Source organism: Podarcis tiliguerta (genome assembly GCF_965153285.1).
Source record: "Podarcis tiliguerta genome assembly, chromosome: 3".
Lineage (NCBI taxonomy): Eukaryota > Metazoa > Chordata > Lepidosauria > Squamata > Lacertidae > Podarcis > Podarcis tiliguerta.
Window position 1 is genome coordinate 69106729 of NC_139536.1, and position 20007 is coordinate 69126735.

Sequence of the window (20007 nt, forward strand, 5' to 3'; positions counted from 1 at the left end):
AACACCTCTGAAATTAGTTTAAGGAATGGAAGTAAATCAAAACTGTACATTTCCATCTTGTTGAGAAGCATGTAAGACAGTTTGACATCCTTGGCTATTTAGAAACAATTCCTGTAGTTTAAATAGAAATACATTTCACCATAGTAGGCAAACCTGTGAACTACGTCTGCTTTTCAGATGCTACCTGTTCCAACAGAACTGGAAAAACCACACTATTCCAGTAAGAAACCATAGATGTCAAATGAAATATTGCAGTTACAGTAGTCTTCCAACCCCTCAAATTCAAACATTCAATTATTATTAATTTGTTTATTACTTTAAAAAAAAGTTGAATGAGAAAAGTTCTTGGTATAAATACTGGGCTCTGCATTTTATTCTTTTCCAGCCCAGGCTAGCTTATCATTTAAGCAATAGCAAGGATAGACAAAGCACAGCCTGATTAGGGAAAAATCCAAGGATAGGATGAAAAGGTCAAAGCAACCTGGAATTCTTTGTTTATACAGACAGAAATTTGTAGTTCAATATAACAGCCATAAGCCAATTTCCTGATGGTCTAAACCACACACACACACACACACACACACACACACATCCCCCCGGAACTAGGTCATGGCTTTCCCAGTGATGAATATCCAAATATGTTTATTTTTAAAAAATCCAGAGTACAGATGTATTTCTGCTCATGTCCGTGATGATAATGTCTTTAAAAGCACAAACATAAATGCCATATTCTGAAAACGTAATGGCAACAGGGGCTGGGAAGAGAATGAAGAGTAGAACAAGTCACCCTGAATGGCTGGAAGCCGCTGCTGGAAGCAATGGCTGGCAGTATCTGTTTCAAGTGGTTATCAGAAGAAACTTGTCCAAAAATTAAGCAATACATATTCATTTCCTCCCTTTAAAACATCCCTGCCTTCCAGGAACAACCAAGTATTTTTGCCTGAAAACCCATTCAAAATAAATTTCAGAAGTATATGGCATTTAAATGAATAAATCAAAGGAGCAGCCAGCTCAAGTGCTCAGTCCAGATGCAGCCTATCATTCTAACTTTACTTTCTTTGGATTCTTTCCATCTTCAGTCTTCTTTTCAGCTGGCCTCTTCTTTAAACCCTTCATTTTCCTGGTCTGCAATTTTTCCAGATCCTGTTTCTGCATGTGGATCCGTCCATATTTTGTACCAAAGACATCATGGGAAATATTTTTCTTCTTCTTTGGCTGAAAAATAAGAAAGCATTACAGTTTCACTAGACTGACATCTCGCATTTGTATAATGCCACCATGCCTTGTTACATTTCAAAACAGTTGCATTTAAGGACAAAAGTCTTGATAAATGACCGCCAAGACTGGATGCAACTCACAAACTACTAACTTAGAAGACCCAGCACTTAATACAAAATTTGAAGGTACAATTAACTGTTTTTTTAAAAAAATGCCCAAATCACTGCTTAGAAGAGCCACCCCCTAAAACTCCATTCAGGCATAAGGTTTCATTTGGCAGAAAACTCCAGAAGCAGTGATTTGGGCGTTTTTAAAAAAAACCAGTTAATTGTACTTTCAAATTTTGTATTAAGTGCTGCTAGTACTTCATCTGCAAAGTACCAAAAAGCAGAAGCAGTGATTTGGCCGTTACAGGAAGAGACAGCTCTTTAACAGAGCACTAGTGACAATATGAATTACTAGCAGCAGTGACCTTCCAAATTAAGGCCGCATCCAAATAATTCCAATTAAATTAGAGACCTAACAGTGGTATGCAGATTCAAAACATGCCTGATGTCAAGGAATCTTTTAAAAACCTACTAAAGATCATAAGAAAAACAGGACAAAGCTTAATGGATGATGTAATAGAACATGGAAACAGAGAACGAATTGCTGATTACATCAAGGGTAAACATTGAAGACAAGAAAACCACACATCTCTTTTCTTATGGAAAAGCTTTCAGTGGTATAAAGATGTGCCAACATACCTTGAGAGCTTTGGGCTGTCTTAGAGATAACTTATAAAGATCATCTGAGGCCAAATGGGTCCTTCTCATCACCAAATCTAGCGATGGCCCCATGTCTTCAAGTTCAATCCTTGGTATTTTGCAACCAGATTTTTTCAACAGTACTCTTAAAAAGATAAGAACAAGTTGCCTTCTCATCTGACATGTTTAACAGATGCCTTGCAACAATCAACCTCCCCCTCACTCGCATTCCACAGTGATGCAATACCAACATGACTGGACGATGTGCTTTTCTCAGTAAGCCTGCAGAGTTTTGTGCAGGCTGGAAGCTTACTTCCAATAAGAGAGAAACTATCGCACACAGGCTCTTTTTTTCTGGGAAGAAAGCAGTTACTAAGATCCTGATAGTTCAGCACGACTCATTAGCAACCAAATCCTACCCTCTTTGAACCTGATGCCATTGATGCCCTGGCTTGTGTGGCTGGTTCAGTAATGCTGGTGTGCAAATGTTAAGTAAAGCCAAAACACAGGGCACAAATGCTGAACAACAGACTTAGGTGGAAGGACTAAGGTGGACAGAAATACTGGGACCACCCTGCCCCATGACATGCATCCTTAAGGGCACAGGAGTGGCCCTCTCCAACCAGCTATTCCCACAGGCAAATCACTATTTGCAGGGCACAACATGTGTTGGCCCCATTTGCACTGCATTTAGTACTGCTTTCTCTGTGTTGCGGCAAGCTATTGTTTACTTTGCAGTGCTAAAGTACACCGAGATTATACTTGTCTGCCACAAACTTAAAGCTCTGCTCTTAAAATATGCTTCCCTGGAATGAATGTCATATAGATTTACAAGGAAGTACATATATTTAAATGTCATTTAGTTTGGAGGTGAATAAATTAGTAGGATGATCATTCCTTAATATTGTTTTTAAAAAACCATTCACTGTCACATTTTTCCAATCACCAGTAGAATTTTTACACAAACGTTTAGCTGTTTTGTTTTTACTATATATTCTATAGCTTAATAGCTGACCATCTGGTTTGCATGCAGAGGGTTCTGGGTTCAAGTCCCAGCATTTCCAAGTAATACTGGGAAAGACTCTCTATTGAAATCCTAGAGAGCTGCTTGCCAGGCAATAATGAGATGGTAGGACCATTGGGTCTGACTTGGTACAAAGGCAACGTCTCATATTCCTAAATAATTTGGAAGCTGAAGAGTTTGAGCAGAACATGATGGAAATTATTTTTAAAAGGTTTATAAAACATGTCATTCCTGCCTTGACCTCTAGGAGGCGCTAACCACCTGGCTCCAGTATGATAGCACGCAGTGAATGTTGTTTGATAATTTTGGGAAATTATAACTAGGCACCTTCACTGTGATATACAGCAAGCCCGCAACTTACGCAAGGGTTACATTCCAAGGTTCACACCTAAAGCTTATAGCCAAAACACATTGGGCTCAATGGTGGGTGGAATTGCCAAAAGTCATTTTTCTCACTCTGTCCCCATTCTCTCTCCCCCGCCCCCATATAGCCACATGCATAAAGCTGAATGCGCACAAGTTAAACATGTGCAAGTTATGGGCTTTCAAAGTCTGATTCTATAACTCTAACTCAGGCATAGGTGAACTCCAGCCCGCCAGATGTTTGGGACTACAATTCCCATCATCCCTAGCTAACAGGACCAGTGGTCAGGGATGATGGGCATTGTAGTCCCAAACATCTGGAGGGCCAGAGTTTGCCTATGCCTGCTCTAACTAAATCCTACAAAGCACTTCACACAATCTAATTCTTAGGAAGCATGTTAGTATTGCATATAAGAGCAAGAAATCAGCAATGAGAGACTTACTTGTAACTTCTCATATAAACTTTTTCATCAATGGCTGTGAAGTGAAGAACGTGTTCTAAGCCTGCCAGGCGAATGCTGGGCACAACAGGGCCTCTGAAAAAATCTGAAAGAGGGAAAAGAGCAAGAGCCATTTCTAGACAGCCAAAAGAAACAAGATCAGGGACCTGCAAATAGAATCGCCACTTGCAGCCAGACGTGTAATTCTGTCAACCAGCAAAATATTCTGGCACAAGAGAAATATTTTTTTTAGAGCCACTAGGCCAAAACAGTTCAGGTCAAACAGTGCACATGCAACAACCAAAACAGGAGGATTCAAAATAACCATACACTTTTAAAGACCTTTATCTTTAAAATAGTGCTTTTCCACATATTTCAATGTTTGTGAAAATTAGGACTGAAAGAACAGAAAACAATACCTCACTTCAAAATAGATTGATTCTCTCTCTCTCTCTCTCTCTCTCTCTCTCACACACACACACACACACACACACACACACAGACACCAAACAGCTGACACTAGTGGACAATTTTGAGGTTGCAAGAGATTATGCGTTATGGAAAATAAAGAGTTAGAAGTGGCTGATTAAAAGTACTTCCCCCACCCCCCTATGTTTGGCACTAATTATAACAACCAAATTGGAGAATTGCCTCCCAGCCCTGACACATTTCAGTTATTAATAGTGCAAGTTACGTAAAACATAAATGAAACAAAACATTATTCCAGATATTCGGGTCTACAAAATGATATCCAACATGGTAAAACCTAACAGAAACACAAAAGCTATTTTATGATTTTTATACAGTCATTATGATCAGAAGATGTTAACAAAATTGCTACTGTAAAGCTCACACCTCCTTGAGACTTGAGATGAGGGGGGAAAGCACAAGTAAGATATCTCTGGTCTACGCTTGTTGATACCAAGAACAAACATAATCACTCCACAGACCTCTCCATGTACCGTAACCAATAGATTCAAAATGTTAAATTGAAGGCATTTTCCCAACCTAACCTAGGACACCATCTGTATGTGCTCATTTTCAAGGCATATCAAAGATGTAAAACCCACTGTAAATGAAATCTCATCTTGAGCACTGAGTTCCTCCAACAACCATCAATATGTACATTTTAAGACGACTCTCCATTTGAACTTCAGTTCCAGCTTGTGTCAGGACAAGAAGAGCCAATGTGATGCCCTCCAGATCTTAATGGATTATAGTTACCATCATATTTGACCATGATGGTTGGGGCTGATGTGGACTGCAGTCCAATAACACTGAGTTACACCGACTATCCCTCTTTTAGGAATATTAACTTCTTCTTTTTAGAGGGTGAGGAGATAAAATTAAAACAAGATCTCTGAATTAATATAAACAAAATGGGACAAGAGTTGGGGACATGAAGAGGATGGTTAGAATGCGGCATTCTCTGCCAAACCAAGAGCCATAAACTCAAGTTAGAGAGTGTGACTTGAACATTCTGCAATTTCTTATCCGTACAAATAAGGGCTACTAGTTCAGATTAGCAACCCTGAACCAACAACTTCTGAAATTTTGCAGGACTGTATGCCCAGATTATTTTCAAACGGCCCTTAACAATTTTGCATTGTGTTCAGTAGCAACACATTAGAACGAAGTCACCTGTGCTGGGATGTATGCGTTCAAATGGAATAGTCCGTGACACTCTTCTGAGGCCGCATATAGCTTGTGAGAAAAGGATTTGAACTATACTCTCAGCCAGGAACACAGAAAGAACGTGGCCTTGAAGCAGAGTACAAGGCATGTTAACAAAAACAAGTATCAGTACTGCAATTTAAAAAGTACCATAGTGCTAAATGTTCCGTTCTCTTCTAGCTTTGGCTTCCAGAGTCAGCTGTATTTTTCTCAGTGTCATTTCCTTGGTTATTTCAGCCAAACCAAAAGTATGAAGTGCAAATATACCAGTGATCAGTTTAATACGTTTTCACATGTATCCTTTTGAAATACCAGATTTCTAACTGAAGAAATGAGAAAATATTTTCTTGACATTTCAGTGTCAAACTTTCTCTGCCCATGACTGATGTTCTATGTGGGTAGCTTTTGAAATATTATTTTCCTATGTTTTTGGCATCCAATCTTTAAACTGGCACTAGTCCAAAGTTCTATAGCAACAGGAACACTGCTAAATCAAAATCCACATAAAGGTGCTAAGTTTCAGAAAATTATTTTTGTTCTATTACGTTATTCTTCGAGTTCTTGCCAGTTTCTTCCCCTTTTTCTTTCTTAAAAATTCGTGCTCTTCCAAAACCAACTGTCTGTGAGCTATAACCAGCCATATTGCTAAAACTTAGAAGTTACGCACATTGAAAGAGCATATTGGTCGACACCTTTGATTAAACTGAGCAGTTTCACACATGCTCAGAAGATGCAGTTATGTTTGAATATAAAAAGGTTATGCGAATCAATGCAATTCCTATTCAAAAGGCTTATTTTATTTATTAACTTATATACTGCCCTTCATCCATAGATCTCAGGGCAGTTCACAACATAAAAATATAAGAGAAAAACACAAAATACACAATAAAAACAAGAACCAACCCCCCTCCAATCAATAACCTCCCACCCTCCCCATCCTGTCCTGCAAACACATTTAAAAGAGTAAAGGTAAAGGACCCCTGACAGTTAAGTCCGGTCGCGAACGACTCTGGGGTTGCGGCGCTCATCTCGCTTTACTGGCCGAGGGAGCCGATGTTTGTCTGCAGACAGTTTTTCCGGGTCATGTGGCCAGCATGACTAAGCCGCTTCTGGCGAACCAGAGCAGCGGACAGAAACGCTGTTTACCTTCCCACCAGAGTGGTACCCATTTATCTACTTGCACTTGCCGTGCTTTCGAACTGCTAGGTTGGCAGGAGCTGGGACCGAGCAACAGGAGATCACTCCATCACGGGGATTCGAACCGCCGACCTTCTGATCGGCAAGCCCAAGGCTCAGTGGTTTAGACCACAGCGCCACCCGTGTCCCTCCATTTAAAAGAGTATAGGATGTTAATTACCCAAAGGCTTGGTTAAAGAAGAACATTTTTGCCTGGCACCTAAAGGTGTATAATGAAGGCACAAGGTGAGTCTCCCTGGGAAGAGCATTCCACAAATGGGGAGCCACTGGAGAGAAGACCCTTTCTTGTGTTGCCACTTTCCGGACCTCTCGTGAAGTAGGTACACGAAGAAGGACCTCAGATTATGATTGCAGAGTCCGGGGAGGTTCATATGGAGAGAGGCGGTCTTAGAGGTATTGCAGTCCTGAGCAGTTTAATTCTGTTTATATACAGAATTAGGCTGCTCACATATAAGAGTGCTTCAGAATAAAATCCCTCTAGTGTAGTGTTTTCCAGACTTGGGTCTCCAGCTGTTTTTGAACTACAACTCCCATCATCCCTAGGTAGCAAGACAAATGGTCGGGGATGATCAGAATTGTAGTCCAAAAACAGCTGGAGACCCAAGTTTGGGAAACACTGCTCTAGTGCCTAGGGTTGCACATGTGGTGCTTCAACTCTGAACACGCTACACCAAATGGATGGGGGGCCCTTGATCCAGAACAGGTGGCTGGTGTCTGCCTGATTGACTCTCTATCCAGGTGGGGAAGAGGAGGAACCTGCACATCGATAGTAGGAGAGATACTCTTGGACTCACTTCATTTGAGTTCACCTCAGAACCCAGTAATGTTCCTTTGAGTGACATTGTGCTCAACTATTTGAGTGACATTTGTGCTCAACTATTCCTCACCTTGTTCCTGATTGATATCATTCAGAATATGCCAACAGATTAATGAATCAGTGCTGTCACAGGAGAGGAACTAATTCTCACACAAAACTGATTTACAATCTGTCAGAATGCAATGCTTTTATTGAAAGTAGGAAGAGGGGGAGTGTCAGAAAACTGTCTCAAATTCAATATGCTTCTGGAAACCGTAGCCATGTCACATGTATAACTAGCACACATGCCCTAAAAAAAGATTTAAAGGGGCCAGAAGAATTTTCCTGTTCTAGTATAACACTTATGACCTCATTTTCCCAACCCTTGTGCTCCCTCAGCAGCAATGTCACATGACTCAAATGGGCAAACTCCACAACCGGCCAATGGCTCGCAAGTCAACAGAAACCTAGTTGTTTACCAAGAACATTGATGTGGTCACATAGCTTTGGTAAGAGTTTATTTGATGCTTGATATTCCCTGTGGGCTAAAAGCAGAATGTGATATTTACAAGGGCAGTGGCTTTTTAAAAGCCATTTGCTTTTAGCTAAAATCCAAAGCAAAATGTTTATTTTTCACCAGTCAGATAAATAACAGTTCCACTTAGGTCAAACTGTAGAAAATCCAGTCTACTCCTTTATGATTACATGGGAAACTTCTTGCTCCTCATATTCTTTTGCCTTTACATAGTCAATTAATCTTCTCCTGCTCGCAAAATTTTGCAGCCAAAACTGTACTGTGTAATCACATGAGGGAAGCATAAGCAGATTCTAGCTAATTCTAAGGTTGCCAAGTACACACAAAGCCTTTAAGAAGAAAAACAACCTAATGGAACTCCCCAAAACAGCCCAGCAGGGACTGAAGAGCCAAAGAATGCTGACTGACAAGAGAAACAAAATGCTGAAAGCCAGGTGAGAGGGAAGAATGGAAGGGCTGAAAAAAGAAGGCGAGAGAAAGAACTGCAGAGATATAAAGAGAGGGAGAGAAAACTATCTCGCTCACTTTGCACAGGTTATTCACTTCTTCCACAAGGAGAAGATATTCTAGGGTATTTTTTAAAATTCCCAGGGCTAGAAATGAGGTATGTTCATAGGAATCAAGATTTTAAATGTGACTGGGATTAGGCAACAATATTTGAATTCGATATTTTAATGCCTACAGGGAAACAAACCCAAATTACCCATTCCAATTTTATTCTATCTAAAAAAGGAGGACCCCCCCCCCATCTGACTTGGAATACAGTGGTACCTTGGGTTACGAACTTAATTCGTTCTGGAGGTCCATTCTTAACCCAAAACTGTTTTTAACCTGAGGCATGCTTTCGCTAATGAGGCCTTCTGTTGCCACTGCACGATTTCCATTCTCATCCTGGAGCAAAGTTCTCAACCTGAGGTACTACCTCTGGTTTAGCAGAGTTTGTAACCCAAAGCGTTTGTAACCCGAGGTACCACTGTATCTCCCTGATCATCCAGTCGCTCTCTTCTGACATAAGAACTGGGCAACTGGGCAGTAGTAACCAGTGATGGGGTTTAGATATCATACTGACTTCCAATATGACTTTGAAAACTTACAAATTTGAAGTTATATTTGCAGGCTTGATTTCCATCTGCCAAGGATTCTACACACACACACACACACACACACACACACACTACATTTACACAGGGCTTTCAGGGCCTTCCTAGCCACAGTCCTGAGCAAGTCCACAATCACTGAGCTTCCGTAATGCATCAGATGTTCCCAGGCAATCCACTGGGTCTTGATTTTTAACTTAGGCTGCAACTATTTCAGCTTACAGATTCATTTCTTCATAGGAGGACAGTTCTCAATGTTCTCCCACCCCACCCCCTGCTGTAAAAAAAGAACAGATGACCACAAAACCGCCTGGGTTACTGACCAAAAGATAAAACTTCAACATAACTTTACAAAACAACATAAATCACCGCAACCTTTCACATTTTAGTACTCCCAACAGATGGCTAAATCCCAAATATGAAAATTTCCATGACTCAGCACTGCAAGAGTTCCTACTCTGCTGCGCACAAAAAATGCAAATTAAGAATACTTACCAATTAGAAGGCTTTTTAATCTCCTGTGTTCTTCACTGATGTCGAAAGCATCACCAGCAAATATCAACATAGGTTTTGTCCCTTCAGGGCACTTGCTGTTCTATTAATTTTGGTTTTTTTTTTAAAAAAAAATGAATCAGAAGATTAGAAAGTGAAGGGCTGCAGTGGGAGAAGAAGCAACACCTCAGAAAACTGCCAATGAAATAAGGGATAAAAGGTACACAAAACCCCAATGCAAGCAAGAGGGGAACGTAGCTATCGTAAGGTACAAATATTTTAGTTGGCTTAATCTGTGCTGAGTGCCTGATAGCATTTCACATGGAGAAGCCTCGCCAGGTCTAGGTATTAAGTCAGGGGCGGAGAACCTGTGGCCTTCTCGAAGTTGCTGGACTCCAACTGCCATCTGTCCCAGTCAGGCATGCCCAAAAGTCAAGGGTGATGAAAGTTGTCGGCCCATAGCATCTGGAGGGCCACAAGAGACTGTGACAAGAGCTCACTAAAAGGAATTTCATATTCCTATACTATCTACAAACCACACAGCATAAACGATAGGTTAAAAATCCATTTAGGCAGTAGACAAAGGCATTTGTATTTTCCATGACTTTTAACCTAAGCTGAACCACCCCTCCACTGCTTCCGTCATTCTTTTCAGTGATCACTTTAACGGTTTTTATTGCCTTTTTTTAGCCCTAGAAATTTTGAACTGAAGGGAAATATAGGTATGTTTTAAATAAGTGAATGAATAATGCCTCATACATAGTTTAGGTGTACTTCTCCACATCACTCCTCATTTTAAGGATATGTAGCCATCAATCCATTTGGAAGCAACTGATAAGCTACTGGTTTTACATCATCTTACCTTGATATCTCTGAGAGCTACAAACTTCTCAATACCCAGTTCAACCATATCCAGAACATGATAATCATACATGCGACCTGCCAAAGAAAAGAAAGTGAATCAAATCTTCTCCTTGAATAGGTATATCCAGCACAAAGACAGATGCACAATAGGATTACAGTGTACATATTTAAACACCACAAGTTATATGGATGTAAGTACTGCCAGATAATGGTTAACCATTTGTGAGCTAAGAGTTCCATCACCCTTGCCACCAACTCGCTGCATAGCCTTGGCCACTAGTTCTGCTCCCCAACAAAATATTTATGCGGATGAAGGCAATGAACTGTAGAAAGTATTGCACAAATCAGAAGTGCTAAACAAATTGTGACAGCTCTTCTTGTCACAACTAAATCAGTGCTCTAAAATTTCTATCCTCATTTTCTTTAACGTGCACTGGCTGAATTGACAGTGCCTCACCCATGCCCTCTGCTGGCCCTTCCCCTAACCTGCAAGCATTTGGTGGAAGGCAAGGATTCAACATGCGTGGCTGTGCAATAGTTCCTGCTTGAAAATACAGACCCTACAGCCCATTCTTGTCTTCAGTTGCATGCATAAAACTTAGGGGGAAAGGGCCAATCCCACTTCCTCTCTGTGTGTAGGATCAACTTGGAAAAAGAATAATGAAGTTACAGATGAACCAAGAGCTCTCCTACCGACATCTCTACAAAAGCAGACAAGCTTTCGAATTATGTAACAGGAAAAAGCCTAATTCTGCTTTGAATCTTTCAAGCACACTGCTGTTACTTTCCTCCAAACTTATTTGTAAAAAAAAGGAGGTCAAAGTAGCAGAAGAGCACTGATCTTTTAATTCTCACGTTAGCTAGATCTTGTTGGTAATCTATTTCTTCCAACTCACAGAAAAGAAACAACTTTACCTATTATCAGATTATTAGGCCTCTTCTTGTTATGTGATCCAAACAGGAACAAAGAACAGTCAGATTTCTTGGAAAAAAATTCCTGTTAATAAAAGACGTCAGTTGAAGGTTTTGCAAAGTGCAACATAAAAAGCACATTGCAGTGCTGAATGCCAATCCCTCGGAAGAATGTTCTGCTCCTGAGCAACCTTAAAATCCTGCCAAAGGAGGAAACTCAACTAGCTGCTTATCTCAAGATTAAACCTAACTGGCCTTCTTGGAATATTATGACGTTTTATTTAAAGTCTGCAGGAGAGACATGGGTGGCAATCCAGAAAACCCAGTGTGTGCATCCAGTTGGGTTTGGTCTCAGGATTATTGAACAGCCTGCTTGTACAGACTGCTTCTGTAATTCACATGCAAGACACTCTCTCACCCACAAGGTGAGGTTACAAACTTTTCTTTCCAGCCACAAGCTCTCATGCCTTATTGCAAGTGTGAAGAAACTGTGGCCCTCCAGATGCTGCTGGACTACAACATCCATCACACCCCTGACTGCTGGCCATGCTGCCTGGGGCTGATGAAAGTTGGTGACAGTGATCTGGAAGAATCCGGGTTATGCATGGGGGAGGGGGTGCTTCTGAAGTGGGGGAGCTGAAAAGCCACACATGCAGCCCTTGTACAAAACACTATCTGGGGCACTTTGGATCCTAGAACTTTGGATTAAAAGGGCATGAGGTTTAATTAAAAAAAAAAATCTGAAATCAATCACACATGCTCTTCATCTATTAAGAAACCTAAAATGCACTATTTGTGTTTTTCAGATAAGAGACTGACATTCCAGATCCTCCAGAATCATGTCTAAATGCATAAACAATACCCAATGAACACCAGCTGTGAAATGAGCACAGGGTGTCCTATTAAAGTTTTTACTTGACAACACTTACCTAATGACTTTATATGTTTGAAAAGGTTAGGGAAATGCCAAGATATTCAACTTAAGCTTGGGTGAATGTTTACTATCTGCCTGAGTTTTTGAGATAGAGCAAGGTATAAAACAGAATGAAGTTGCACATTGCTCCTGTTTTACCCATCACTGCCTTGAGAATACCATGCAGCCCTCATTCAGGTTGATTCTATGGCAACAATATTCTCATTTCACAAACTTCTCACAATAATACATGTTTCCCAAGTCACAATACAGAATGGAAGCTGCTTATTTGAATATTTCAGAATCAAACACAGCTATTAATGAATTTAAACATAAAGGATTCTCTGTCTCCTCCTAAACAAGTTCTGCCTGGAAGCCAAGAATTACTGCTAAGAGAATTACTGTGCCAGGAAGAAAAAGATTGCAGTGTTTGTTTTACGAAAATCAAAATGAAGTGGATCCATATACTAGCACAGCATATCCGTTTCCTCTGGATCCATCTTTATTTTGTTGTTTAGAGCCATGCAATGAAGACAGCCCCTTTGTTCCGATTGGACATATAAGTTTTGTATACTTACCAGCGAGGTTTGATCTTCAAATGGTCTTGCAATATTTTTTCTAGAGAGAACAGAAAGGTTTAATTTTTTTGGCTCTTGGGTATGTGGCATGACAAGATTGACTTTGAAGTTTTGGGCACACTGTGTCGAAAGACTCTTGCTCTCTTTATCAGTTCAGGAGATTCATCACCACTTAAATTTAGTGTGGTACAGTAACCTTCCCCCCAACCAGGTGCATTCCAATTATTTTGACTTCAACTCCCATTATTCGTGACCATTGGCACTCCTTACTGGGAATCTTGGTCCAGAACACCCTGAAGGAAGGCTGCAGCACTGCAAAGGCCCATGCAATATATCATATCAACTCTATCATGGATCAATCAAATGCTCTTATTTACTCGGTTTACATTCCACCTTTCTTCCAAGGGCAGTGTAATTCTTTCTACTCAAAGACCTGCCTGAATGGGAATCTGCCAAGGGCCCACATCCCAACAGGGGACCACAGACAACCTGCTCCTCCTCTTCAACATTGCAACCTGCATATCCCACCTCCTTCTCTGCATCTCACTCTACCCCAGGTGGTGGTGGTGGTGAGGAGCAATACCTGCCACTGGCTCTCTGCCTGGCATGCAAGCAGATGATAGCTATGACAAGGACGACACGGAGCATCTAATGATAATGGGAAGAGGAAACAAAGCCACAGAGGGAGAGGTCTTGCCCTAGAGCCCTCGTAAACCTGCCATTGGCACGGTTTCCAACTTGTATCTTCACACAACCCTATGAGATAGGCTAAGCTGAGATAGTGAGTTAGCAACTGGCCAAGGGCAGCTAATGCATCTCCCTTGTTCTAGTCCAGGCATGGCCAAACTTGGCCAGCCAGATGTTTTGAGACTACAATTCCCATCATCTCTGACCACTGGTCCAGTTAGCTAGGGATGATGGGAGTTGTAGTCCCAAAACAGCTGAAGGGCCGAGTTTAGCCATGCCTATTCGAGTCAAACACACTAACCAAATAAGGTGGTTGTCCCCCAACACCTGTTTCTGTAGATAGGGGCTCCATTTGATCAGTTTATAATTCCTGATTCAATTTTCATAAATATATCTAGCCCTTTTTGAAGGCATCACAGCATACTTTACCCGTGAATCTGATAGGTTAAGTTCATGCCACATTTAAGCAGTTCTTCCTTAACTTCTTGCATTAACCAAAGGGGAGGTTAAGAGGCAGTGACTGGTCCAAAGTAACCCAATGAGCTTCATGACTGAGTGGGGATTTGAACCCTGACGTCCCAAGTTCTAGTTTGACACTTACCACTACACCACTCTGGCTTCCTAGAGTATTTCTGCTATGGGGCAGCTCTATAAATTAAGTAGTTGAATCAATGCGGGGAAAGCAAACTATTACTTAGAGAAGGATCTGAAATATTTTTGTTGAAGCTTGAATTTGTTTTATTCTGGAGGGTTTTATTTGAAGTTTTCATGTGTTGTAAACCACTTTGAGATTTTTTTTCTTTAAAATATAAAGTGGGGGGAAATGGCACCTAGACATACCGTTTGAGTTTCTAACACTGCTGAATACTGCACACACACACACACACACACACGTATGTATGTATGTATGCATGTATAAGCTGCTCTTAAAATATGCTAAATGCCATACATGTTCATATTAGATTAACTGGGGAAAACACTTACTTTTTATATAGTACAGCAAAGGGCTTTTTCAGCGCATACTACAAAAAGAAATAGAAGTTAGAGATAACATTTTAACGTTGAACCACTCTATGACAAATCACTTTAAACAGAAGGGGGGGGGGAGTGCTTGTCTGAACAGATAAAACAGATTAAGGAGTGCCTGAAGGATTTCACTGTGTACTGTGCTTCCCAACAGCTTTCTGATAATGGATCAATCCATCAGGGAGCTCTGCAACCACACCCTGCCCCCCCCCATACCTCTCACTTTCAAGGAAATGCAATAAACAAATAGAAATAGAACCTACCCGGTTGATGTTGATACAAAACCCCACACGTACACTATATAAAAGAATATAAACCTCACCACACCACCCCTCCTCTCCCCCATCTTCTTCCCCAGCCTTATACTGTACTCAACACTAAGGTCTCACAACAAATGTAACTGATTTGTAAGAAAGACTGTAAAACCTGAAAAAAAGAGACAAGGCATGTACTTTTGTAATTCAAGAAAATATTTAATAAAAATAAATTAAAAATATTAAAAATTTAAAAAGGACTTTCTTCTCTCTTCATTACAATATTATTTTTCTCCTTGGTCCAAATATATGGCCCCTTTCTATTGCAGTAGCTATACTGCTATAAACCACCATGAGACCTCCAAATGAATGAAGTAAATATAGATTCATCAGGAGAGTAAAATGGGGGGAAGCAGAAGAGGATCACTTGGAAACAGCTGCTTCAGAAAATCCTTCAAATATACCAACAATCAATAATTCCAGGTGCTGTCGATTTGGGTTTAGAATCAACATTCCAAAAAGAATTTTTTGGGCTGCATACCCCAAGTGTTCTGCAACAATTTTTGGAATTGGCAGAGATTAAGCATACATTAATAATACAACTGAAGTAAGGCCATTTGGAATCTAGCGCTTGGAGGACTTCACTTAAAAGATAATGCCCAGTATGTATTCTCCAAGTCACATTCCCACACAACCCAGAACACTAGCCATTATTTCACACACACAAATTCCAATCATACTTACAATATCTTTGAGCACGTCAGTTATTGTTGCAGTTGCATTTCCACCTTTTATTAGCATCGCATTCTTTGTGTTTTCTGTGAGCTTTGGCTCTCTCTTCTCAAGAAACCTTTTGGCCCTCTTAGTTTTGGGCTTTCTGCCATGGGAATTTATAAGACACAGAGTCAGCTCTCAAAAAGTATTTGAGCACATCTATAAAGAAACTGGGTTCAACATAGCCCAAGGTCCCATCAATGCAAGGATTGTTCTTGCATGGCAAAACCGTCTAGCCATATCTTCCCCTTAGCATGCCTCATATTGGGATTGCCCCAACCCTCCAGAGCAGATCTGGGCATGACATGGGGCATGCATGAGGGGAGGGATGGTGAAGTCCTGTTGCACTAGCCCAACAAATTAGTTGAATACCGCCCATAATTTTGTGTTCTCTATTAAATATACTTAATATTTAGTTATTACTGTATTTATTTACTTACTTACCTTTCCTCCAAGGAGCTAAAGGCAATATACATAGTTCTTCCTCCTTTCCCCATTTTATTCTCACAACAATCCTATGATGTAGGTTAGTTTGAGAAAGTGACTATCCCAAGGTCAACAACTGAGCATCATGGATAACTGGGGATTTGAACCCTGGCCTCCCAGATCCTAGTCTGACACTGTTAAACAGCTGTTGCTTTTTAATGTATGGAGAAAAAAGCTGTACTAGTCTTCAAAGAAGTCAATATAAATGATCACGTATTAGTAAGGAGCAAAAAAAGAAGAATATGGAACTCCATATGCATATTTACTCAATTCACCAAGCTTTATTTCCAAGCAAGTGTGCATAGTACTTTAGTGATGGGTAGTTAATGCAGTTGCTGCCTCTGAGGTTTCCTCTATCCAGTTCAATACCAAAACAAACATATCAGCTGAAGCCACCTCATTAAAAATGTTACTCCATTGTAGTTTTAAACATATTTAGCTGCAAGGAAGCCATACTGAAATCCATGGATCTTAGTTCTAATTAATAATGGCTGTATTTGGGCTGCAAGTTTTACTACAATCTGAAAAGCCATAGAAAAAAATGATTAGATTAAGAAAAAAAGAAAGGAATTGTTGGGCACGTTAGAGCTAAGTTGCAGCATCAGTCAAGATACTGATACAGACATGTCACAACAAATTTTTGTTTAAAATAGATTAACATTACTATTCTGCTGACGTTTCAGCTGGTTTGTCAGTAATGCCACAGTAACAATGTGCTGCCTCTGCATGAGAATCTAAATCTTTATAGGTTGAAATATCAAGCTTTATTAAGATGCTTTTATACTTTAAAGTCAGCACAAATAGTGTTTTGAAGAGTTTGAAGTTTTCAAAGTGGAATATTAACTTCAGATTGATAATATAGTTCTGGATATTAGGATCTAAATACGAACGTTAAAGGAGTTGTGCTCTTTCAAAGGAACAGGGAGTTTCAAAGGCACAATTCCCTCACGCTGTCCTTTCACCCCAACTACACCTCACACACCCAAGCACACATAATTACCTGTGACTCAGCTATATAGCTGCAAATAAAACTTTTAAAGTCTGTTTTAAGTGCAATATACAATGTGACACTAGATGGTGAGCCTTATGGAAAAGTCAATGTATTTTTTTAAACGTTTTTTTTTAAAAAAGCATTTTCAGAATGGTTTTTATATGTGTCTAGGTTACACCCTGGCTCAAAGTCCAATGCTTTGACAACCAAATAAAACAATTCCTCATTTCAGCATTGTTACCAAGCCTTCCAAGAATAAGAATATTGACATGGCTTGAAATGTAGCCGAATAAAGATCTGGTCAAATCTGGAGTCATCTGAACATGAGTTAGTATGCAACCAAAATTCCCTAGGGATAGATGGACTGACGCGAGAAGAACGTTTATGCAGAAATGTCAGATTGTCATCCTTGCATTTTATGACTCTGGGGTCACACTGCCTACAATAAATTCTTTATATACACACAGAGGTGGATCCGCCCATTAAAACGACTAATGAAATGGGCTCCCTTATCTGAAATCTGAACAGGATTGCTCAATACAGTGTGCACTCCATTTTTTTATAAGCCTTTATAATTACAATACGCTTCTTGACAGATAAAGCTGCTTAGCTGCAGAGTACCATTGCTCTACACCTAAGCAAAGGAGTAGTAGAGCAATGGCTTATTTGGCTTTCCATATACAAAAGGACGTTGTCATAACACCTGTAAAGCCTGCAGTCCAAACGCTTATGCCATAAAAAGACACAAACCTTGGAAGTAAATCCCATCGAGCTCACTGGGTTTTACTTAGGACTGGACCTGACCAGCCGAAGGCTGTATATCTGCCAAACCTATAGGGGCAATTAAACATTTTCTTCACGACCTCAAAATAACGCGGCCACACTATTACGGGCACAAACTTCGCAACGCTTCGAAACAACTGTACTTACACCACCCGGTCCAAGGAGTCCATTTTCGCCGAAAAATATCACCCGTCTCCACGTGCGTCCGTCGAACATGTGCGCCGGAAGAAGAACTACGCCCGGTGTGGTGACGTCATATCCGCCGGCATTGGGAACAGGCGTAAAAAGATAGGAGAGGCTAAAAGCTTTGGAACGTAACAAACGCGCAAGCATTTGTATCTCTGTCTCACAGAGCCAATGAAAATATACTGAAATATACTCCGCGCGGCGGAGCAGCATTTAATAGTTTTGGGAGAATAACATTTTATCACTTTTTAATTCCTTTCCCCGCATATGGCAACGTTCAGATCTAAATCGGAAGTTCAGGCTGCGTGGAAGTGGTCCTAATTTCCCATTTCTATGAGAAAGGGCTTACGGTAGAGCGTCGGTCATAGAGATAAGAAATTGAACAGCCAATATAAACCTCCGGTTTTAAAGCTGTTGTCATTCATGGTTCTCTTTGGGCGCGTAATTGCAGATACTGTATACCCAAATTTAGAAAGGCGTATCTTGCATAGACATTTTTACTTGCTCCTCGCAAGGGAAGTGAGAGAGGGCCATAGCAATCAAGGGGAAAATACAGGATTTTGCAGTAGGCGTCCCGCCGCCGCCCCAAATGTTTCCGTACAGCACGAGCCCCTGTTCTTCCTAACACAGGTTTTTCAGAGACAGCACAAGCCGCCTGACTGCCAATCAAATGAGTTCAAGGCTTCCAAATTAGTCCTTAATTTGGTGTGGGAGGAAGGGTCAGTTTAAGCAGAATAGCCTTTCTGCTCCATGAAGGTTGTTTGGGGTCTTACATAGAAGTACTATATACAGTAGATGACATTTGCAAATGGAGCGACGAAGACCGGATTTTTCAGGGGCTGCGCTGGGCTGTTTCCACCTTAGAGCAGGTGGAAGCAACGTATGGTTCTCCCCCTACCCCCATTGTTCCGCTGTCCGTACCATGGTTGCTATGCACTATTGTTTTATGACCACCAGGGGGAAGAGATGAGCGAATGGATTCACTCCCTATTAAGGGAATTTGAGGATACTTTTTATTTATTAAGGTGGGGAAATGATACAGGATGTCAGAGTGCGAGGTTGCAGTTAAAATGAGGAGAGGGAAATGCGGGGGGGGGGGATTCGGGCTCCAGGTGTCCCTTATCTATGAAACCTTAGGAAATTAAAGTTTTCCTTTGCATGGAGCAGTGAATCTTGAGTGGTTGTTCTATTTGGTTAAAAGCACATTTATCATCATCATCATCATCATCATCATCATCATTTATTCCTCCACACTTTAACATATTTTGCTAAAGCGTTAAAAGCTTTCCATTTACACTTCCTTTTGAGACCAGGTATACTTTCAGGATATTCTGGCATGCAGGCTTTTATTCCACCTTAATGGGAGTTTTCTTGGTATTGCCTGGAGGGGTGTAATGTTGAGAAAACAGAAATACTAACCCTCTCCCATATTGGTCCAACACTTTGGCTCACCCCTGAAGGCACGCTCTTCCATTGTCTCCCAAGATAGACAGATATCAACAAGAAGAGTCTGAAAGACTTAATCTCTTTCTTTCAATTTATTGTCTCAAGCTTTCAGGGTAGAATGCATGCCTACTCAAAATAAAGCTTAAGTTCTGCCCTGGGGCAGGAAGATGACTGGGAGAGTCACAAAACCACCACCCAAAAATGAGATTTAGTTGTGATTTCTGCATTGCAAGGGATTGCACCAGATGGCCTTTGGGGTCCCTTCCAACTGGACAGTTCTGTGATTCAACATAATTTACTCCCAAGTAGTTGTGTATACAGCATGATCAGCTAACCACTTTTTTTAGCTCTGTAGTCTGTAGTCTTGGCCAACTTCTAAGCTAAGTTATAGGTGTGTCTACAGCATTTTGAATTGAAGTTAACCCCACACCCCTCCTCAGTTATCTCTGCTTATCAGTTGATATGCGGCTCTGAAGACTGAAGACTGTGGTGGGAAGATTTGTATCCCCAGCTGGGCCAAGAGGT

General features: G+C 40.7%; 1 protein-coding gene across 1 annotated transcript; it reads right to left on the bottom strand.

Moving 5' to 3' along the window:
* Positions 1–625: 625 nt before the first annotated feature.
* RPF2 (ribosome production factor 2 homolog) lies at positions 626–18146 on the bottom strand. The gene is made up of 10 exons (XM_083433726.1): positions 17998–18146; positions 15561–15693; positions 14521–14558; positions 12850–12889; positions 11362–11443; positions 10445–10521; positions 9586–9685; positions 3795–3897; positions 1965–2109; positions 626–1215 (listed from the first exon to the last, which is right to left on the bottom strand). Exons 1-10 carry the CDS (start codon positions 18018–18020, stop codon positions 1039–1041), a joined length of 918 nt encoding a protein of 305 aa, XP_083289852.1. The 5' UTR covers positions 18021–18146; the 3' UTR covers positions 626–1038.
* Positions 18147–20007: the final 1861 nt, after the last annotated feature.

Bases quoted from the DNA above. Each gene is read 5' to 3' on its own strand.
- RPF2 (XM_083433726.1), bottom strand. From the start codon at position 18,020: ATGGACTCCTTGGACCGGGTGGT. The intron at 12,890-14,520 runs GTAAGTGTTTTC...TGTTCTCTCTAG, and splicing joins TTTGCTGTACTATATAAAAA to AAAAAATATTGCAAGACCAT. The intron at 1,216-1,964 runs GTATGTTGGCAC...CTTATTTTTCAG, and splicing joins GACAGCCCAAAGCTCTCAAG to CCAAAGAAGAAGAAAAATAT.